Source organism: Thunnus albacares, chromosome 1 (genome assembly GCF_914725855.1).
Source record: "Thunnus albacares chromosome 1, fThuAlb1.1, whole genome shotgun sequence".
NCBI classification, from domain to species: Eukaryota; Metazoa; Chordata; class Actinopteri; order Scombriformes; family Scombridae; genus Thunnus; species Thunnus albacares.
Genome location: NC_058106.1, coordinates 19,502,954 through 19,526,338, shown reverse-complemented (window position 1 = coordinate 19,526,338; position 23,385 = coordinate 19,502,954). Strand labels below are relative to the sequence as shown.

Genomic DNA, 23,385 nt, shown 5'->3' with positions numbered 1-23,385 from the left:
GTTCATCACATTTTATTTCCACAGCCAGCAATCATTTTAACCTCCTCCAAAAAAAGTTATGTGTTCAGCTGTATTTGTCTGCTTGATGCTTATCTCAAAAACATTTTACAAAGGCCATGGGCCAAAGAAAAACTGGTTAGTTTTTGGTGCAGATAACGCCGCCATGTGGCCATTTATAAAACTCCTGAACTGCGAGGTGTTCAAGTTCAAAATGCCTTGGTCCAACATGTACGTATCCATTTTCCTTTTTTTGGTTTGTTGTTGTTGTTTTTCATTTGTTTTGGGTTTTTTTCTGCAAAGAATCCTTTTATCGATTTTATGCAACTTTTCCAAATTGTCAAATATGAGTGGCCTGTTTGACAATATTGCCATAATTATTGAACTGATATCTTATCAAGTTTTCATAAGATGCAGTTTCAACCAAATTTATATGATATATAAACAAATTAGCTAAATTTAATGGCAATTTGATTACAGACTACAGCAGCATGATGCATTTGAATTGCCACAATTAAGAGGCTGTGTGTGAGTCTGACTTAGTTGAAAATTTGTTAAATTCCTACTTGTACAATTCCTCCAATTTAAGCATTCTCCAAATATCAGCATGGTTGTCTGTCAGTGCATTTTGATAAAGATTTGGATCTAGAGATGCAGAATGTATTACAGTATTCTGTTAGTAAAACAACAAATGTAGAAGTTTGTTAAACAGTGTTGAAGCTATGCTCCTTTTAGAAATATATTTTAGAAATATACATTGCATCTTTAAACACTAATATTGTACTCTCATTGATTAAAATGACTTATTCATGGCATTCTGTTGTTCGTTAGTTCAGGTTCAAGTATGATGCCAGCCTCACCATTCAGCAAATGAAAGACGTTACCATGCCTGAGTGAACTGCTCTAGTGTTAATGCATCTGTTTGTAATGCATTATAACATTCTCTACTAAAGCGTTTGACTGAACTGGTTCAGTTTCTTCTTTTTCGACAAATGTGTGCAGTATGTTACTTTGTTTCTGGCAGATATTTCAGGAATGATCCATCTTCACATTGTTTTGCAGCATTTAAGAATTTACACTGATTGTGCTTTTGGAACTGAAGTTGCAAACTTTGAAAATCCAACTCATACACTTCAACTTCAGTTGACAGAAAAGCTGTTACTCATCAAACTGTCCTTACAAATAAAAACAGATTCAGTGGTTAAAGTTATGTTAAAAGTTCAACAAGATATCTCAGACCACTGGTAGGATTTTCACAAAACTCAGAGGGATGATGCATCTCACACACTTATAGATGTAATATACACTAAGTGAAGATTGATTTTTAAACTTTGACTTGCCATAACTTCTACACAATAGATTTTGAGTAAAATGAATCGATTATGCATCCAGCTACTGTTTTCTCAATTTTCCTCACACATCATTCAGGGAGGGCAACATTAGTAGTGTTGCCTTGTTATGAAAGTGACTATCTGCAGTGGTATTTAAACTTAACCCAAACTGATGAGTTAACCATACAGAAATACCACATCACATCATACACATGCACTCCACTTATCCACACTTCAGCACCCAATAACCTGTATCTTAATAACCTGTACGCCCCCCTCCCCACTTAATGTTTCTGTGTTTCTACACAGGCATTACCTGGTAACTTACTCTCATGTTAGACTGCAGTGCCAAAGAAGTGTCCTGTTTTCCTTGAAGTCTTGCTTGTGTTAAGAAACAAGCACACAGCATGTCTGTCTGCACAGAGCAGGCTTCAGGCTTTTTATGGAGCTGTCATCCAGGCCTGGCGAGGGAACAGCTGTGGAGCCCTGTCTCACTCCCTCAGCCCTGCCAGAGCACTGAAGCTCGGCAAATGTCATCAGTTTGTTAATGCGTGGATCCACTGCTGTTGAGCTTGCTACCCCTGTGCTCGATGGCATGCTCATTTCTCTGGAGTTCAGTCAGTGGTCATGTTGCGAGATTGCAAAGCTACACAAATATCTAAACACACCATGTTACAGACTGATGTACAGATGTATGTATGTATGCGCACAAGCCTCAACGGCATGACATACAAAATAGAATTAAGGAGAGCACATTTTGAATTACAGTTTGGTTACTTAACTAAATATTTTGTCATTTATGATCAGAAGCACAGTGATTATTCTGAGTGAATCATTTGATGCTGACAACACAAACTGCTGGCGTGTTTTTCTACAGTAGGAACCCCTGGTTTTACTTTCGAAACTATACCCTGAAACTGAAAGAATTTCAAATCCTCTAAGACAAATTACTTTTTTCTTATTTGTGCAAATTAATATAATTTTCTGTAGCCTTTTACAGTAGGCTATAGTATATTCTGCCATTTAGGAAGCTGATAAAAACACAAAATTGTGAATCTTGCAACTGCCACAATCAATTAGTAATAAAGATTCCAATACAGATCATTAAGGAAAATTGGCTGATGTGCCTTTTATGTCAGTATTTTTGCTATAACTAGTGGCACGTATTCCACTGTGCCTCTACACATGTTGAGTTTGATAATTCTGTATTTTTTTTATTATGGTCTTCATTTAATCAAGTAGTCTCATGGCTCATTGAGATCAAGATGTCTTTTGTAAGAGAGACTTCAAGAGGAGAAACAAAGCTACAACACACTTTAATCTCAAACCCATTTATCGAAAACCTTTTCTTTCTTCTTTACAAGATTTAAGCTTAAATTTTGTAATATTTTTACTACTTAAGATTGTCAAATGTGTATGCATGTCAGAGGTTAAATATTAATTTTGTCCAGCACCGCTTATTTTATATCCACCTACTATATTTTGCAGAAATACGCTTTGGACAAAATGCTTATTAGGACAAAAAAAATGTTAATCTTACAGAGCAGTGATAATGCTGCAGGTTTCACAATGTAGCCAAACGCGTGTGAGATCTCTGCCTTTGATTTGTTTTCATTCTGCGCACACTCTTATAGAGGGTGGGCGGCGACTGACTTTTAAAATCATTTATTTTAAATTGATATCAATTAATCGTTGTTTCATAGAAAATCGTATTTGTCCATTTAATGCCAATTTATCAGGCATGACCTGTAGACCTGTAGCGAAAACAACAGACTGGTTGGGTAAATGATCATAGTCTGGCCTCAACTAAGACACCACTATGATATTACTGTAAGATACTGTGGTAGTACTACTGTGGTAGTAATACTGTGGACCTTATGTGCGCGTTGAGCTTTTTGTTTGGCTTCAGTATCACCAGACATTTAGTATATCAAACCCAAGTGAACTCACTTCACCCACCGTTTCAGTTTGATCAATTTGATTAAGTAATTAATTACGTAATTGCAAGCCTGTACAATTAGGCAGTAACTAAGCAACTGTTCAAAATCCTGTTGTTGTTGAAAATATCCTGATGTTTCAGGAAAAAGTACACATGACTGAGTAGTAATTATTACCGACTTAAATTTTTTTAAAAAAAAAGTTTTGGTGGCTAATTTGTTTGTAGTGTCCCAAATATTTTACCAGAAATGATGAGTGTGTGATGAAAATGAAATGGGTCTCTCTTTTTTTGAGGATTTAGGCTTCAACAGCCCAACAGATATATTTTATTTCTTACAAATGACTTGTTGTGATAGCCTATAGCCCTCACTGATGGACCCTAAATTTCCTAACAATATATAAGTATACAGTGCTGAAATTAATGGTCTACATATCTAACACAAACGACATAACAGTGCTTATAATATATCCTAAAATTTCATTTTAAAACAAATAATAAGCGATCTGACAAATATTGCCAATAAAGCATATACCTCCTTGGCCAATTCGCCTGAAATTAAAATATGTAGGCCTAATGAATAAATAAACAAGTTGCGCTTATAGGCTATTCAAAAAGTGCCTTCATCATTTTTATACAGTATATATGGACATATATATGTAATGTCCATAATTGTTCAATTCAAAAATCAACGCTGGTATGTAAGTCCAAAAAAAAAAAAAGAGCCTCAGTCTAATTTGTCAAAGAAAAGAAAAAACTTCAGACGGAGAAAATGGAAGTGTGCATTTTTACATTGGCCTACATTAACAAGAAGAATAAACATTAACAAAAGTGTGAAGTGGTAGTCATCCGCTCTGCAGGACTAAGTACCAAACAGCAGCAGGGTTTCATACACCCAGTCTTTACCCCGCTGGTCGATGTTGACGGCATGAAAAAAGTTTGTATTATTATATATTATTATTATGTGGTTGCTTTGTGATTGGCCTGTCAGTCTCCGTGCGTAAAACAGTATAGAAGTAGTCCGGTCTACTTGAAGCAGTGAGCGCTCTCCAGGGCCGCGGCAAGCCTTCATGTCTCTCAGTGGTTATTTATTTACTTATTTTGTTCTCATTGCATTTCAGTTCAATCGGCTCAAGTCTGTGACAGCGTCCTCTTGCCTGCAGCTTGTTCCGCGGTGGCATCACATGACGCAGGGCTTGATGTCCTGGTAGGAGACCTGTTGGTGGTGGTAGTATGAGCCGCTGCTCGGTGAGTGCATCGCCGAGGACGTCATGGCGTTGAACGAGAAGACGAACTCCTTTCGGTCACACATGCTGGGAGACTGGGAATGGTACCGAGGAATAGTACCTGCAACAAGGTATGAAAAAATATAGCTAGAGTTAAAGTCGGTTGTGTCATATACAGGCAGGATGGAGGACATAAAGAAATTCAGCAACAAATATGGCCCTATTTTTTCATTTATAGTCTACGATTGTTGTGTGGTGATTTAATAAACAATTTAAATGCTTTAAATATCATATATGTTTAAATATTTAATATATATTATATATGTTTTAATATGATTTATATTTAATATTTAGACATTTCCTCTTAAAGCAGCCATAGTCTTGACTTTGGTTTGATTTTTTGGGTCCATGCGTAATAACAGTCGTCCTAAAATACACCTGAACATGTACTACTACTACTACAACTAATAATAATAACAATAATAATAATAATAATAACAATAACAACAACAACAACGATGATGATAACAATAATAATAATAATCATCATCATAATATTGACGATAATAATAATAATAATAATAAATAATAACAATAATAATAATAGTCTAAAAAAATACAATTAAATAAATAGTTCTGATGCTCTTGTTTTCCTCACACCTGCAGCATATTTTTGTAGCATGAGGCCCCTACAACAAACATTTTCTGGAAAATTGAGTTTTATAATTTACCAAACTTTAAGATAAATTAAATTCTAGGGGCCGGATATAGCGCTTCACTCTGCTCTACTAACTCGAATGGATGCGTGTATTCCTCATAGACCTGAAGTCCATTTAGCAAGCACGATTAAGATAGTCAAAATGGGAGGCGGGCTTGCAGGGCTAATTGACAGTGGCCCTCTTGCACGCCAGTCCCGGAGGACTCAGGGCCTCGGGGCAAGGCAGGCATGCTGGCCATAACCGCTCTTGTTTTTCTGTTTTTTTTTTCTGTTTTTTTTCTTGCCCTGAGATTGGCACGGCTCTAAACTGTCCCGGCAGACGCGTCCTCTCGTGCCTCCCTTTACCACTTTCAGACCCTGAACTCGTGCGAGTGTAATACCCCTGATATCTTGGTTTCATTTGGCGCATTGTTTTCAATTTAATTGAGAGCAGGGCTGTGACGAAGCTGAATATTCGTGGGAGAAAATATGCTACGTGGTTTCTTTTAGTTGCATCATTTTCACCAATAGCCAACATTTGAATTCTTCTTCCGTTTCGTAAAAGAGAGATAAGCATGTGTTTAGTGACAGCATCATAATTCAAATAAGGTTATGTAGCTACTCTGAGGCTGTTCAGTATTTCCATTAGGCCCACGCTTGGCATTAATCCATAAAACCTGTCAACCACTAAACGTGAGCCCGTAGAAAATATAGTTTAGATCTTCTGATAATTAAATGTTGTAAATATTCTTGTATGATATTTCCCCCCTCTGATTTCACTTTTTCTACTGGTGCAGTTTTACTCAACATGTTACAGTTTTGTAAAGTATTGAGCCTACCTTGTAAATCTGTGGTACTGTGGCCGTTCTGGTGCAGGTAAGGTTGGTCTAGTGAATGCGTGGGCAAACTCGGCTGCAGCGGGTTGGCTCCCGGATTGCAAGGAGACAGAGGCTGCTGCTTTATGTAGGATGCACCGTTATTCAGCGAGGCCGAGGGGGCCGGAGCCCACGCCGAGGCTGGACTCGAGTAGACGGGGTGAGGTTCCATTACTCCCCCGCTGGCGAGCAGAGGGGATGCGGAATTGTCGTGGTGGGGATAATCACCCCCAGTGGATCCTGTACAACTTCCCATGTAGGAATGTCCACTGTTGGCCGACAAGTGTGACATGGAGTGCCCGGACAGACCCATCCCCTCCATGTTACCTGCCAAGTGTCCATTCATCATCCCAATCCCACTGTCCAGAGACAAGCTGTTGGGCGGACAGGATAGACCCCCGCCGCTCCCCTGGAAGTTGTAGGACTCGGGGATGTGGTTGAATCCCAAGCCGTTCATCATGCTGTACATGGGCTTCAGCGCCTGGCACTTGCGCCTGAAACCTCTGGGTCTCCTTCTGAAGGAGCCTTCCTCAAACATGAACTCACTAGCTGGGTCGATAGTCCAGTAATGGCCCTTCCCTGGCCGGCCGAGGCCCTTGGGCAGCTTGATGAAGCACTCGTTCAGGGACAAGTTGTGACGCACGGAGTTCTTCCATCCCTGGTATGAACCCCTGAAAAACGGGAAGCGGCTCTGCAGGAACTGGTATATTTCACTGAGCGTCAGGCGCTTCGTTGGAGAGCTCTGGATAGCCATGACTATCAGAGCTATGTATGAATAAGGGGGTTTCTCTGGTCGACGGATCCCTGCGTTTGTCTTTTTGGTTTTCGTAGTGGATGAGGCGGTTTCCATCACCGCCGTCTGTCCGTGCGGCTTCTCCGGAGCAGACATCGGGCTGCTCTGGGCAGGAGTCTGCGCTGGGGGCTGCTGGACCTCTGCCGTCATTAGTTAAATTTAGTCTTCGTAATGGCAAATAAAAATGTTGCTTTCCACCTTTCCACCTATAAAGACTAGTACAAGGGACGATAGTAACTCACTGACATAAAAGAGCCAAAAAAAATTACCCGTTATTTCTGTCGGCAAACTTAACGCACAAGCCAAAGGCGAGACAGTCCTAACTCTTGACTTCTTCCTTCTGATTGAGTCCTGCAGCAGTGTGAAGCCGGGTCGCCTTGTACGCAGCGTCCGAAATGGGATGAGGAGCAGAACAGGAGCCGCTTTCCACTTCAGTTGGTGTGTTGTCGTGCGTCCGAGGAGCTCACTTTTTACTTATCTGTTGCCATCAGCGCATTGGAAGCTGGATGTCTTGGCCATCCTAATGTTGGGACCCGCCCAGTTCCCTCCTACTCCAGTGGTGGGCTGTAAGCATGCACATCTGTGTGCGTTCACTTTTCAGGGAAATGTTTTTTTCTCTTCTTTACATTGAAATAGGGAATATATCTCCCATATAGCCTGTAATAACATGTAAAGCTTTATTATGTGCTTCACAGTAAAAATCAAATAGCTGAAAATGTGATCACACGCCACTGATCCAGGTCAGGGCCTTGAGCCTTTAGATTTTCATAACTTTGTTTTCAAATAGGCTATGACTTTATTCTATTTTAGAACATGTAACAGAGAATAAAGTGTTAGAGCCTGAGTTATAAACTGTGTAGATTCATAAACCTTCAATGCAATGCAATATTTCTCCATTTCAAGCCATATGGTGGGTGCACCACCACGACAAACAGCTTAGGCAATGTGTCCATTGTTATTAAACTTGTGAAATATTTTATAAAACATTTTAGTGTGTGAAAAGCATTTGCCAAAGAACATGCCCTCATATTCAAAACCACCCTCCTGATTTCTGTAAAAGATAGACAGGAACATGGGCAGGATGTTTATACAGCAAAATGTAAACATTTTCCCTGGCCTTCTTTAAATAAAAAATCAAGCAAAAGCCCCGTTAGATCAGCTAATACTCAATCTGATGCGATATGCCCGTGTGTTCGCGGCGTCTTGTGTGGATGTTGGACGTTTTTACACAAGAATATTGTTTGTGTAATGCAGTCATAATATTTACGCAGGGACGCTGGAGGAGTGAGGTGGAGGCTCTGCCGAGCTGTGAGCACAGAAACTCGGACGGGGACTTGAGATCGACTCCTGCCAGCAGTTTACCATCAGAATGATCCAAGAATGAAAGTAAGATTTTCAGTTTACAGTCAGAATATTATCAGCAGAATTGTCGGTGCTTTAATTTAGTGCCATAATGGAAAACCTGGCATGTTTAGTTTCTGTTATTGGACCTTACAGGATAATTAGAAAAACGAAGAATGAATTATGCCTTAAGCTTTACAGGACGTTTTTCATGAGTTGTAATTCAGTCAAAAGAAGATGCGCATCAGTTTGTTTATCTGTCTGTGTTTTCTAAGTCGAAGGGCTTAATTATAGTTAGATTTACTTCCTTTTATACAGCCGTGTAGGGCTACTGAAAGACGATCAGTCCATAACCTAAAACTGTTGACAGTAGGTTTCTTATTGTTCCCTGGAGATCTCGATAGCTGCAGCCTGCAACCTTTTGCCTCTCCGTGGGCTCAGTTAGTTAAGCCTGTTGTGCTTCTGATCTCTACCGGTGTTACTGTTTCTAGTAGATGCTTATGATCACTCGTAGTTTTGACATAATGGAATATAATACTGGAGAAGGTAGTGGATGGACATTTTTTTGTAATTTCACAGCTTATGCTTGTGCGTAAAACTAGAGAAAGGCGACTTTCTTGCCTGTGCGTAAAGGTTGTCAGTAACTCTTATGATATTATTTTCTGCAAAACAATGTGGCAGCATGTTTGTGTTCAATTTTAGGAGGCGTATTTAAATTCAATTATAATTAATTATATCAACTATAACTCAAATATAGAATGGATTATTGATGTTTACCATAACTGTTCAGTCCAAAACAAGAACAACTTTTTTTGTTTCAGGCTGGAAACGAGAAAACAATTCATTGTCAAATTTTCATTGTCAACCCAAAGGTGACAGACGTGCCACTGTTAGTTTTTGCTGTTGCAGTGAAGATTTAAACCCATGGATAAATGAATGTAAGTATTGTTTTAACCGGTGCCTGCTCGGCCACTCGCCTGGAGTGAGGGCCACACATTTATCAGCGGAGCAGACCACCCAGCGCGCACCAGGGGCAGGCGCGCTCCCGTCGTCTCTCTGCCCACTGCATTTAATTACGGCTGATGACTTCATTCCATTAAGGCGCTTTTTTTTTCTCACACACTCATTCGCCCCATGTCATGTTATTCTTTCTTTGTTATAATATAGGCCTATATATATTTCACTTACAAGTCCATCCAAAGTCCACCCGTGGTTAATGTTTACGCAAACCATCAGTGCTGGATGGTGATGCGCTACTCCCTGCTGCATTCTTCTGTCCCCAATGAGGAGTAAAATCAGTTATATTTTATTACAACACATAAAATGGAAGTTTTCATGATCAACATTATACGAAATATACGGAAATACAACTGTTCCCATAACATCATAAACTACCTGCATTATCTAAAGTCCCTTTAAATTGATTATTCCAGATTTTAAAAATATTTTAGTCCTACGTAAAGGCAGGAAATAGTTGCCATGAGAGTGTCGTTGGCAGATTATGTTCGTCATTACTGAGGCTTGAGTCCCGAGGTCAGAGCTTCCCAGTTGCTCCATCGCAGACGAAGTCATGCACTTTTCCATGACGTCCCATCATGAAATATTTGACAGCGCTGCATCCTCAGGAATGCTCGGCCACTTAGGTGGAGGTACACTGCAGAGTGCAACAGCCCTGACAGGCTTTCCGGACTGTCTTACCGTTATTTAGTGAGCTGAAACCAATTTTTGCTCCCTCAAATCATGTTGCAGCAAAGTTTTGGAGAGCTGTACACAGAATGTGTTTTCTTATTGGTTACATTCACACTTCAGTGAACTTGAACTCTTGTACAATGACACATTACATCACAAGGCCAAGAAATCCAAAAATTTAGGCCAACTGGACATTATTGTCAGACAGACTATTTGAATCTGGAGTTTTAACTTCAGCCTTCAGCCTTGTAGCTAATTCTATTCTAGGGTTATTAAGTTACATATTTGCACAATACAAGTCACGTCACGATCAATTATAGGCAAATAGTAGCTACACCCTGCGTAATATAGATCCAACAGCGGTCAGTAGTATCTGATTTAGCCACACAGCAGATTAAACTGTTAGAGAGATACAAAATGTTCCGTACAAAATGTTGTAGAGAATTTTAATGATATTAAACTTGGATTAAGTTTTCGTTACAAACGAACATCTCTGTGAAATAAACTATTTTCCCTCACTGGTGCTGAGAGAGGGCCGCAGAGGGTCACTTAAAGGCCGCAGGGACTTTGTTTAGAGGACAGTGGGACAGAGTTATCGATCAACTGGCCCTGAGACGATCCCACTTGAACTTGAATCAGGTTTTGAAGTAAACTCTCCGTCAAGTCTTTTATCAAGTCTTATATCTTATACAAGTCTTGTACCTTAATGATAAGATTATTATATTATATGAAAAGAGTCATTTAAAGTAGAGCAATCAGCTTCCCCTTTTTTCACAATTATAATTCCTTTTTATTATTTAACGTCATTTGTTAAAACCTTTAACTTAAACTGATGATATGGAAAGAGAAAGTCTAGATTGAAAGTTTAATTGTTAATTATTATTATTATTATTATTATTATTATTATTATTATTATTATTATTATTATTATTATTATTAGTGAGTAGGAGTAACTATTTTAAACTCTAAGACATTGCGGATTAAGGAATTGCAAATGGTCTTAATCAAAGGGCCTGCAATGCAAAGGTTTGGATTTTGATAGAAATATAGTTTTTAAATAATAATACAAAGATTTTATTTTATTTATGTATTGTCTTTGTTATGCAGGATTGAAAGCGTGGATAGCAACCATGCAAGCAACCTAAACAACTCTTTGATGCACAGATTTACCGTCAATATTGCGCAGGAAAAAATAAAGTAGAAAAGAAAACCTGCTGGTTTATCTTTATATTAATTGGATTCTAGACAAGCAGGAATATTTTTACTCTGGTTTTAATAAAGCTATTTATTACAAATTTAATGATGAAAAATATTGATCTCATCCGCACAGACTATTAAATCAAAATGATTACAAATTTTGAGAGTAAACAAGTTTGGAGACAGTTTTTTGTCATATTACAGGAACATCTTAATTGGTTTTCTGGCTCTTTGTCTCTGCAGTGTCGCCTATATTTCACTTAGCATTGTCGCTTTAATTGAAAACAGTGTGATGTCGAGGTGGGCACCCCCTCATCACTTTCCCTGCGCTGTAGGTGGCCGTGTATATTTTCGTTTAAGTGGTGTTTATGTGAACGAGAAAGGACGGGATTGCTAGCAGACCGCTGATTGCGCGCATTGAGTCGCTGCATGGATTTGAAGTGTATTTGATGGGCACCACCCTCTCAAGTAATCAGCTGCAGGAGAAGTGCGCTCTATGGCTTTTTAATTTCTTGGCGAGATATCAGCCCCGTGCCTTGTTGTGCGTAAAGGCGCAAAGGAAAGTAGTTCCTCTGCACAGCATCCCTTACAGTAATGTTTATATGTAAATGCTACTTTTCACAACAATTTCAAAGCGATGTCCATGCTCACTGTGGAAATATGAGAACATCTTCAAATTGAATACCCTGACAAGTCGAGCGTCTGCAAGCACACGTCCTGCCGAAGTGCCCTTGAGCCTGACGCTGCAGCTATATGAGCACTGTGGACCATGTTGTCTGACTCAACAGACTTAAATTCACCGAAACGAATCATATTACAGATCGAAAGTACTGATCCGCTGATCTGTGCAAGGCGTTTATTAATCTGATCTCAGACATTCACTCCAGTGCTGTTATCGTTGGACGCGTGGGTTTAAAAAGCCTCACATGACATGATCCAAGTTTAATCAGGACCTTCGTTACACAGCCTCAACAACCTCTCATAATTATGTTTTTTTAGGTTTGGTTTTCCAGAAACAAAATTGGACCAAGGTTTTTATTTATTTACTACATGTAGCCGAACACTTTTTCATATGTTGCTGTATCTTTACTTTGATATTGATAATGTTGACACAGATGTAAGTATAATAAGTAAATAGTTGGCTGGAGTTACGTTGGTGTTTGTCATTGGTTGGTTACACGTGTCGTGATATATTAAGGAGGTACGCCCACCTGTTTGGCTCACCTGCACACCTGCGTTAACTGGGACAATATAAAATTACAACTGAGAGTCTTCAGTGATGTTTGGATATTGCAGACTATTAATAATAATGAATTCATGGTGGTGCCTTGGCTGATTTGATAGTGACTTTAATCGAATATTTAGTGAGATAACAGTGTCTAACTTGCCACTCAAGAAAATCTCTGCTTTAAATCCTCCAGATCTACTGCAGTTACATCCGTTTGTATCTGGAATCATTTGACACAAAGTATTTAATTTTTGTTAAAAAACAACCAGCGTCTTGCCAAAATACATGAGTCATTGCTGTAGACGTTATTGTGAGAACCCTGGCCTCCTCCGTAAAACTTCACATGCCTTCCCGCAACAGTCCCCTGTGTGTTGTATTGTCAAATTAAAGATAGCCCACTCAAATCGTCAGATTGCCATATTCTTATTTCAGTGTTCACTTATTTGTTACATGTTATAGTAGATTGGGTTCTGTTGATTATTGAAAAGAAAACGTGCCTTTCAGACAATGAAAAAATAATAAAGAAATAAAAAAAAGAATAAAGGCATATGTTAAATTCTTTCTGGTTTATTTTGTGATCATAGGCAGTACCACATAATTTGACTTGAAGGACAGCAGTGGGGAGGATTTGGCAGGTCCAGAGGTTTCACAAATACCAAACTGTCCAAATGTGGTTAGCACTTACAGGGAAATGTTCCATAATTTTAAATACCTGTTCGTAGCAAATTGGTATTTCAGCAAGTTGGCAAACTGTTTTCTGTATAAAATAGGACAAAATACACCCAAACGAGACAAATGTTAAAACAACAAAAATATGAGCAAATTGTGTCTTTGAACTTTAAGGTTCAGACTTGAATGTGAGGTTAGTGCAGGTTGTTATAAATGTGGTCATAGAGGGTTTGTCTTTGTATTCAACCTCAATTTAACAAAAATATTCATTATCTTAGATTAGAAATTACAACAATCTTTTTGAATATTTTTAAGTTTTACAATGGCATGGCTGCAAATGGATTTTTAGGATATTTGGTTTATTAAAATATCTGTAAAAATAGAACATATCAGACTTTGTCAGAGACAGAACAATAAAGTCCTGGACTTATTTTCATTGCTGTCCCAGGTGTTTGATCATCAAGTTAATTGACACCAAGTAATTTTTAGGCTTCTGTTTGTCCCAATTTTGTGTTAGTATGTAGTTTTCAAAATAATTGAAAAAAGCACAGAGCAAATCTCTTTTTTAAAGTTCAATTAATTTAAGCTTAACAACGAACATTAGCCCAGTTCATGAAATAGTCACAAAATTCAATCTATAGATTTGTGTTGGTGAATTCAGCTGTATTGGGACAGTTTTGTAATTCTCTTGTCAGCAATTTAAAAATAACCCAACATATGATACATTTCTGAATTACTTTCTTTATGTGAAGAAATGGAGTGTGTATAATATTTTTACAAAGCATGGATCACCATTTTCTTGTAGTTGACACAAAATTATTTTTCAGTGACATGTTTGGTCATTTGGGACACAGTTTCATTAGTGTAGGCCTTTGCTTTCAACCCTAATGACATATTTCAAAGAATATTTTAAACTGATTTCTTGTTTTTCTTAACCTTAAATATACTGTATGTCTAAGGTTACTTGATATTATGCATTAGCCTATTATGATGCGTCATGATAGCTTAATGGATTGTTAAATCAACAGATAGGCTTAGGCCCCACAGGCTAGGCTAATGTGTTAAAGTGATTAAAGAATCCAACGTTTTCAAAAACATTTATTTAAAATATAATTTTGTAGAAGTAAATAATCTTTTCATCAGTTCATCAGTTCCCTGCACTCCCTCCCTCGATCTGGCTGCCTGTTTCCTGGGTGTTGTTCTATTCTGCAATAGGCCTTAAATTCATCATGGATTAAACAAAGTGATCAAGAGCTCTGTAGGCTACACCTTTATCTGCAGGCTCCCACATTGCAGCTTGATTAGACTAAATTCCTTGTTACGCCACAACTTGCACACTAAACATACTAAGCAACATTTGGATTAAGCTTTATTGCTCGCCATTGTCAGAGAAAATTATTGGGAAAGGCTAATTTGACCAAATTATAAAGCCTACTATTACAAACAGTTTGGGGGATTAGCATCAATTTGAAGTCCATTCATAAATCATTAAAAGTCTTACTCCATCTGCTTAAAAGTTGGCTGTAGGCTACATCTCTGTGGTTCTGTGTTGACATAGATGTGGGTCTCTATTTTTATCAGGTTATATGAATACACTAGTGCTACACTTCATTTCAATAGCCTTTTAACATTGTCCCAATTTATCTGAAACATGCTGCCAAGAAAATGTCCTTATTTAAACATTGTAAACATAATTTCAAAACAATATATATTTATTTTAGTTCACTATTACATCATATATGTTCGTATATCATTTGCATCTACAATATTCTTTGTAATAGTCATTCAAATTTTTCAACTTTCTGTTTGATGCTGACCACACACCCCTACGTGATGTCACAGGAATTATGTCATGTGACTTTGGTCATATGTTTCCACAGCAAGGTCTCAGCACCAGTTGATTTGACTTACACTTACCGGTCAGAAGTACAATGCTGTCTTTTTATGCTGTCCCAATTTACCTGATGTCCCAGAAACCTGAATTCACCTTACATGGACACGAATTTTCCATTTTGTTCTTGACACTCAGCACGACTTTCAAACTAATGTATTTCAACTGGGAGTATCTTTAGTGCTTGCACCATGTTTTTTAGGTTTAGATACAAAAACCACTTGGGAAAGGTCATGGTTTGGGTTAAAGTAATCACTTGAAACGTGGTGTGGGTTACTATTTCCTTAAAGTTAGACAACCTTCGTAGTCATGTCAACAGTAAACACCACGACAATCGTAGTTACAGTTCTTAATAAAACTGTCCTGACTCACGGTTGGAAACGTGACACTTGCGTCAGAAGCATTGACTGTATATAAAAATGGATGTCGTGACATCTTCCGAAAGAGGAAGCCAAAACATCTTGATCGCCCCCTGGTGGCTGGCTGGCCCCCTCAATGTTAGCAGATGGGACATGAGCCAAACTAAAAAATCAAAGTACACATCAAATAAATTTTTCATGAAGATGATTCCTGTCATTTTATGTCGTTCTTATCACGCTGATGTTTGTTTTTAATTAGTTATTTGACAGTATAAAAAAGGGGGTGTGACATCATGATTGACAGCTGTGACAGCCACTCTCAAACCTCCATCAGGCTGCGGGACGGCTGAGGGGGCGTGTCCCGTTGGTCCATCATCCTGCCGCCTGAATCTACTGCGCAGATTCTGGCTCCAAATGACGTCACACAAACAAGATGGCAGCTCTCAGAACGAGACATTTTGACTTCAGTTTTGCACAGCAGTAGGAAGTGGACACACGTTGTCCATATTTGTATACAGTCAGTGGTTGGAAGCAGGAAGTGAACAGCAGTCTCCAAGTCTACTGCGTCTGCTCTTTGCAAGTTAGGATCTAACCAACCGCCCAACCCGCCACCTCTGAATATGGAAATTTGGTTCTTTGAAAGTCGTGAGTGTCACGAAAAAATGGAAAATTCATGTCCATGTATACGAATCTATAGATTAAATTTCATGACTATTTCACATACTGCTGTGATACTGAGCTGAGACTATTGAATTGTTAAATTACTGTGTTACTAATGTTTTAATTTTGGATCATTTTGAACTCTTTCCATATTTTTTTATTTCTCCACACGAGTTTATTGTAAAATTCTCTGATAATACTCTAAATCAAATGAATCCTGTACATTTCTGTTTCATAGAGAATTCAGTTTTTGTATTATTGTATAAAGCAGGCATGGTTTCTACACCTCTGACCACCTTTTATCATTCACTAATAACAATCAAAAACAGCGCATATTCCTATCCACTCCTTTATTTACACAAACAGACTGGAAAACACATATCAAAAAACTTTTCTTTAGACGATTTCTTGGCACTGTGCTTCACCACTCCTCTCTGCTCTACTTTTGCCTTTCTTGGGAGATTTCAGACATCCCACACAGTGAGTGGGAGCCTGTTTGGTGCCCCACCCTGCAACCCTGAACACCTCCCAGGGCCAGTCCATCATGGTCTGTCTGATGCAGGGAGAGACATCAATAATAAGAGCTGAAGCAGAAACCACAGTCGAGAACACAAAAGAGAGAGGGAGGGCAGGCGCAGGCCACAACTGGCTCTGCTGCAGGTTAGCTCTTTTGATACTGACTTGATGGCAGTTTGATGGGTGCAGATGGGGCGACATGGGTTTATACATACGTGTTTACATGCGTGTTTACATAATATCTATGGTGTTTACGCATAGCCCACCAACTCTTTTTTTCTTTACTCTGAAGGGGGATTTTCCTGTGGCAAGCTGCTTCGGAAAAAGCAATTAAGAATTCCCAAACAGTACACCACAATGGGAGATATCATTTGTGCAATGTGTGTTCCATGTCCCTCGCAGTTTTTGTCTGGAATGGGTTGGCTATTTTTAATCTGCGCACAACCAAACCCACCTACAGACAAACCACAAATTGAATGAAGGGGAGGGGGATGAGTGGGCATTGTAATTGCCTATTGTGGAGCTCAAACTCCTCTGTTCTGCCATAAACAGCTTTGGTAGTTCACAACTTGATACCCAGTGCTTCAGCCGGTTTGAAATTAGGGCATATTCTCGTTGTCTGTGGGAACCCATAGCCAAGAAGTGGTTGGAATCAGTCAGGAATGCTTTGGGATGGTAACTGGATTCGGTTGTAATGCCCGGCTCTCCACAGCGGAACACTAGGGTGGGAAAAAGGCCGAGAGCATTTCCTGAGTGGAGGGGGGTCCCAGCGAAGCATCACATGCATGGGCATCATGTGACAGTTATTCTGCCAGGTTTCAGCCTACGATCCCAAGTGGAGAGAAGAGTGGGGAGGAGTGCAGCTGAGGGGGAGGTGTGGTGGGTGCGGCGGGCAGTGCCAGAGAAAGAAAGGAGAAGACAGGGATGAAGATGAGTGAGGTACAAATACTGTAGCTGTTATGATCTCTCTCCAGGCGTTAGTCTGGAGGATATCATGCATTTGGTCATGTGTGTGCGTGTCAATGTGTGTGTGTATCCTTGTGTCTTTATATCTGTCTGCAGCTAATATTTTTTGTGCACATTTATGACAGTGTGCTCAAGGACCTCTCGTGGTTGCGGTGATTCACAATTTTTGAAAAATCTATTTTATAAAGCCATTCCTTATAAGCTTGTTGTAAAGCTTAGACTTGCATCTTTTCAGCAGTCCCCGCCATTTTACGGTATATGTTATGACACAGCAAAAGGTATTTCCGGCAATCGGCTAGGCTAAAAACAAGGCTTACATATTCTGTTGCAGGCCACATTTTGGCCTTTATCGTGGCTCAAAAACTGACATCCATGGAAAAATTTGGTCTCACCTTTAACCAGAGGAGCACATAATTCCACACCTGATGCGTTATGATCCACTAAAGTTTGGCGCAATACAACATGAATAAATTCCCGTATCTGTTAAATCACCCAGTTCTCCACCATCTTGACTGTACACACCTGGCAGAGATCTGCACTCTACTGAGTGTACTCGTCTAGTATTTACAATGCAACCTTTGAAGGAAGGGCTAGTCAAAGGATGAAGAAGAGGAAAAATAAAAAATTGCAATGTAACACAAAGCACAAATCTGTATCTGTATCTACACAGCTTCATTTTCTGTTTTAAATTGTTTTTACATGGCCATTTATACCCCTTATGAATAAGTTTAGCTGCTCACAAAATATACAAAATAACAATATCTTAAACACGTAGTTAAATTAATCAAACAATAAAGCATGATTCATATTTGGTTCATGTAAGTCTAAACTGAGTCTAGATAAAAGCTGTGTAACTGTTAATGGTCGGTTGACTGTTAACGGTCTGGTCCGGATATGGGAAATAGAACAGGAGGTTTTAACAGTGGGAAAATATAAGTCATAATTTCACTGGGCCATATTGCATGATTTTTCTTTAAAACTGGTGATTATGGGAGGAGGCTCAGAACAAAATAAAGTTGGTTTGAAGTTTCTGTGATTGAAAAATGAGAAATCTATTGACAAAAGGCTCTCTTGACTTTTAAGACAATCAGTAACCTCAGTTTGTCTTTTTTAAGTCGTGCAAGGTGCCAGGCTTCAATATGGAATCATATGGATCATGAGGTAAAAATAACACCTGAGCAACAAGCTCTTCCTGCACTGCACAAAAAAATGTGGTGAAAAATGAGAAAAAGTTATTGAGAATGAAAAGTCATGCTGCTTTAGCTAGTAGTAGTTCCTGTTCACACTAAGAGCTAAGGTCAGGAGTGATGAGGAATGACTTTTTATTATTTTTAAACAGATTTCTGGACGTTTATCACAATGAAGTATGAGTTGATGGTGGATGCTGGAAATTTGGATGCTGTTTTTATCTATTCAGAGCGCATAATCTGTTTATATTCATATTTTTTTATATCCCTGATGAAAAAAATGTATTATATACTATGTTATATTTTCTATTTATATTTAAAAGTATTATATGTTTCAGTCTGCAAAGGAATGTTGCAGATTTGATTGCAATAATCCACAATTTATCATTTTGTAATTTCAATAATAGTAATCCTGCAAATATTATTGTGTACTTTTTTTTTTATCTCAACACCATACTTCTAATTTTGTGTGTTTGTGATGATATCAGAAGGAGGGATATTATATTGATGTGAGAGTGTGTGTCCATCTGTCTGTCTTTGCTTTTCTGTGCATGTCTCCATATTTATGTCAATGACTGCATCATGTGTGTGCGCAGATTAAAATATTGTGTCTCTATCTTTAGCATTGTGTGCCTGTTATGACTCTCCATGGCTGCATGTTATCATGTATCAGTGCACATGAAAATGTTGCTGACTAAATATTTGTGTGTGTATGTGTGTGTGTGTGTGTCCAGACTGGTGCTGGCAGCCAGACGTTGCTCTCTTTGGCTTGTGTAAATGTTGTGATGATCCTGGGAGGAATCTTACCCTATAGTTGTCAAAGGGCTTTTTATTTCCACCTGCTACCGGCCTCTTTCCGTTGGTCTGCTCTATAACAATGGTACTGGGAAAGCTGTGGAGTGCACAGTGATTGATGTTGGACTGTATTTGGCCCTTTTTCAGATTGGGGCCTGAAAGGAAGTAGCTATCCCTCCCTTCCACCTCCACTACCCTGCAATAACGGAGGGCTCAAGAGGGCAAAGTGCTGATCAGGACTTTCTTAGACATCCCATTTTAACATAGTGCCAATCAGCCCCAAAGACAAGTTGGCAGGCACGTATAAACAGAGTTTTCATGACTTATAAATCAATTTGCCACTGAATGAAGTGAATTTATGTCACACAATTGAACACAACATTATCCCCTCCGTCTTGTCTCCAGCCATCACTATTTTTCTTGTCATGTCTGGGTGCTCTGTTGGATGAAAAGAGATACAGGCTCATCACGACTGCATTCTTTCCATTTAGCAAAGAAGGTCATCTATCACCCAAATTGTCTGTCCTTCTCTTTCTCTATTTCTAACTGTGTTTCTCTTTCTCCTTCCTCTAGGCTGGAGTGGGCAGGCGTGCGGCTTTGGCCACAGGAAGCTGTGAATTCTTTGGAGAATGGAAGATGTCTTATGGGGAGACATACTGGCCCCCCACCCACCCACTCACCACCCCAAAATGACCCCTGACCCATTCATGTGTTTATATCAGACCATGGAAGTGAGAAATAGTGATGAGTCACTCTGGCTGTGTGTTTACACTCCGGAGTCACGCAAGGAAGGAAATCAGCCACGGTCTGCTAAAAGTGGCGAGGTGAGAGAGAATAGCTGCAGTCCCCCAGCGCTGCAGAGATTTACCTCTCAAAGCCAGAATTTATTTCACGTCATCTCTGCCGCAAAGACTTTCAACCAACAGAAAACAGCAACATTAGCAGCGCAGTAGACTGTTGTCGAGGAAAAGGCGACTGTGATTGCAGCTGAGGCCAAAACAAGTGGTAGTTACTGAGAACTGCTTTAATTGCCTCCATACTGATAATATGAAGAGATAAACACCAAAAGTAAGCAGTATGATTCATCAACTGAGGGGACATGTATAAACTGAATTTAAAAAAACATACCATAAATTTTGATTTTTACATCATCAACAGTGTTGATCACATCCAGACAGGTAAAACACACACATCTCCCCAAAACATATTTTTTTCTCAGCTTAATAATTATGCATTTTGATGTAGATTTGTTTTGTCAATGTTACAGAAATTAGTTTTTCTCAGAAAAGATGCTTGTAATGAATCAATTTAATTAAAAGTTTTTACCTGACAGTGATGTCATGTACACTTGTTCTCAACATTCTTCAAAACAAGCAGTTATTATATACATATGTAATATACAAGATAAAATAATTTCAATTTAATCACAAAATTAATTTTCCTGACAGTGACTTTCCACAAAAAAATGCCAAATTATCATCATTCAATTTAAATGCCTAACTAAAGCCTAACAAATTATTGCACAACCTTTTAATGTCTGCCTCAAAGCTCAAAGGCCATGATATTTTATCTGAATTATGTGTAATATTTATATATTACATTATATAAAATTCAAGTAATTTTAAGAAAGCAAGCGAGAAAGTCAGCTAACATCCCCAGTGATCTCTGTGTTCATTACAAATATTTTATAAAAGTGAACGTTTTTAGAAATCTCAAATTCACTGTAATTTTGATTGATTTTGAACTGAGTCCATATTTAAAGAGGTAGATATGGCACTTGGATCATGCTGTCTTTTCCAGTCTTTTTATATGAAAATTAAGGTGCAACAGTATGTTTGATATGATATGTGTGAATGGCTGAACTTATCATTGATATATGAACCACGCTGGACACGTATTGCGTTGTGCTCTGGAGGACTTTATGTTCAGTACAGTGAGGTGTGTTTACTGTGGCTAAGACCAGTGTTTCAAACACAGTGTCATTGTTGTCCTCCGTGCTGAGTGACTTTAGATTTACGATTGCACAACTGTTGTTTTCAAGAGACAGCTGTAGTTACTGCAGCTATGCTCTGTAAATATAAGTGACACTTTATTTCTTTCCGTCATTACATTGGTGCAAGTAACTTCATCGCTGACTGTAGCGAGTATCCTGTTACACACCCCCGTACACACACACGCACAGCCACAATGAGAGAGTCAGCAGCTCTTATTTTGGCTGATCTCTCCTGAATTGTAAGTCCTGTCAGGGGCTTTGATTGATAGTTGTGTTTATCACCATATTATTAAGTAATCAGGCTCACCGCAGCTGGGCCTGAAGCTCCTTAATTCCAGCTAAAGCACACGGCTTCATGCTAATTAAAGGTTTGGTGAAAGTGTTTATTTTTGTGAATTTTTAAAATATAGTTGTCTGTGTTTTTATGAGAGTGTGCTGATTGTTGCATTTGTATCCTCTCTGGAACATTTAGTAGCAACTTTTAGTGGCATGTATCTTCATCAGAAAGATGCATCGTCTGTATGCTGACTGTAAAAATCTTTCCTCTTATTACATGAAGATTCTGTAGATACTGTATGTTTTACATTATGGCAAAAACCTGCAAAATGACCATTAAAGTAGGCCTATATACAGTTTCTGTGTATATAAAATGAGAGAGCCAATCAGTCTATGTTCTTTGTATCAGCAGAGGTTTCTTCTCGCTTCGTTAATAGAGCCTGCGGCAGGCTGCGTTTGTGTATTCGTGAGGTAAACACAGTCATGGCAAAGTGGACATGCTGCTGAGTGTGTCCTGACTGGAGACAGAGAGCACTGTGGCACTGTACTGACTGAGACACTGTCAGCTCTCTAGAGGTAGGGTTAATGTGATGAATGGCCATTTGGTAATGGGCCATGTATTAGGGTGAAATAGCTCTTTTAAAAGCCCGAGCTCGAGCTGTTGCTATGGACAATTTAATTCAGGAATCAATCAGGTGGCAGATGTTTCATGTTGGATCAGTCAACTCTGTCTTGCTGTTTCTTTCTGAACCAAATGAAGGAAGAGTTGCTTGTAAAACTGCTTGTAGCAATCAAATGTAACTCTGTGCAGTCAAAAACATCAGTGATGCCACACTGTGCTAAAACCTTACACTGACAAAAATGGACAGTTTTAGGAACTGTATAAACAAACTAATTGATCCCAAATCAATCATAATTCATTATCATACTTTATTTTTAGCACTGTGTACTGTAGGCTGTCCTTTGTACCTCTAGACTGTATGTCCTTCCAGAGTGTCAGCCAGAGAGGATGTTGCTGTACTTTTCTGTACATATAAACAATCCACCTGTGCCTGTAATAATCTGCACTTATTGTGTTCACACAGGCAAGACTTTGAGTAACACAATTACATAAATGTGTGTGTTCTTTACATTCAAATAAATTAATTTCTATCCACAAACATAAATACAAAAATATGTGACATGGAAAAATGTACAGATTTTCATATCACATCCAGATATTTGTATGTTATTAAAGCCACCTGTTGAAGTGCAATAATTGTAAAAGGTATATTACTATCATACTGTATCCCTTCCATTCCTTGTTATATATTGCATACTGTACATTTAGTTTTTTGAATGACTTTTACCTTGTTCATAACATATTTCACATTGTTTTAAGTTATTAAGTTCTGCTGCTATTTTTGCCAAATGGTAATCTTGAATTTAGTGTTTGTTTTTACATTTTCATCAATAAAATTCCACTTAATACAAGTTGAAACTGTTGGTGGCGCCTGTTTATGTAACCCACATGTCTTCTGCACTCATTCTAACATGTTTTATACAGTTTGATGTGGTGGTCACTTGGCATGCTGATTCCATTTCCTCAACAGTTTTGTCAGATCTAAAAGTAAGAAATGAATATGTGGCACAAGGCTCTAACAGATGAACACTGAAAAAATAACAACTTTAAACAGGACAATATCAAATAGACTTTTTGGGTAAAAATGAAGATGACGCTAAACAAGCAGACTAAAAATAATATGCGGAGGAAAAGGACTGAA

General features: G+C 38.6%; 1 protein-coding gene and 1 long non-coding RNA gene across 2 annotated transcripts; one reads left to right on the top strand and one right to left on the bottom strand.

Annotated features, from left to right (window-relative positions):
- Positions 1-2,968: 2,968 nt before the first annotated feature.
- On the bottom strand, positions 2,969-7,750 carry foxf1 (forkhead box F1). The gene is made up of 2 exons (XM_044347721.1): positions 6,027-7,750; positions 2,969-4,611 (listed from the first exon to the last, which is right to left on the bottom strand). The coding sequence occupies exons 1-2, from the start codon at positions 7,003-7,005 to the stop codon at positions 4,445-4,447; spliced, it is 1,146 nt and encodes a 381-aa protein (XP_044203656.1). The 5' UTR covers positions 7,006-7,750; the 3' UTR covers positions 2,969-4,444.
- Positions 4,541-23,055, top strand: LOC122980040. Its single transcript, XR_006402980.1, has 3 exons — positions 4,541-4,621; positions 8,127-8,241; positions 19,927-23,055. It is a non-coding gene; the product is annotated as an uncharacterized LOC122980040 (long non-coding RNA).
- The last annotated feature ends 330 nt before the right edge of the window (positions 23,056-23,385 follow it).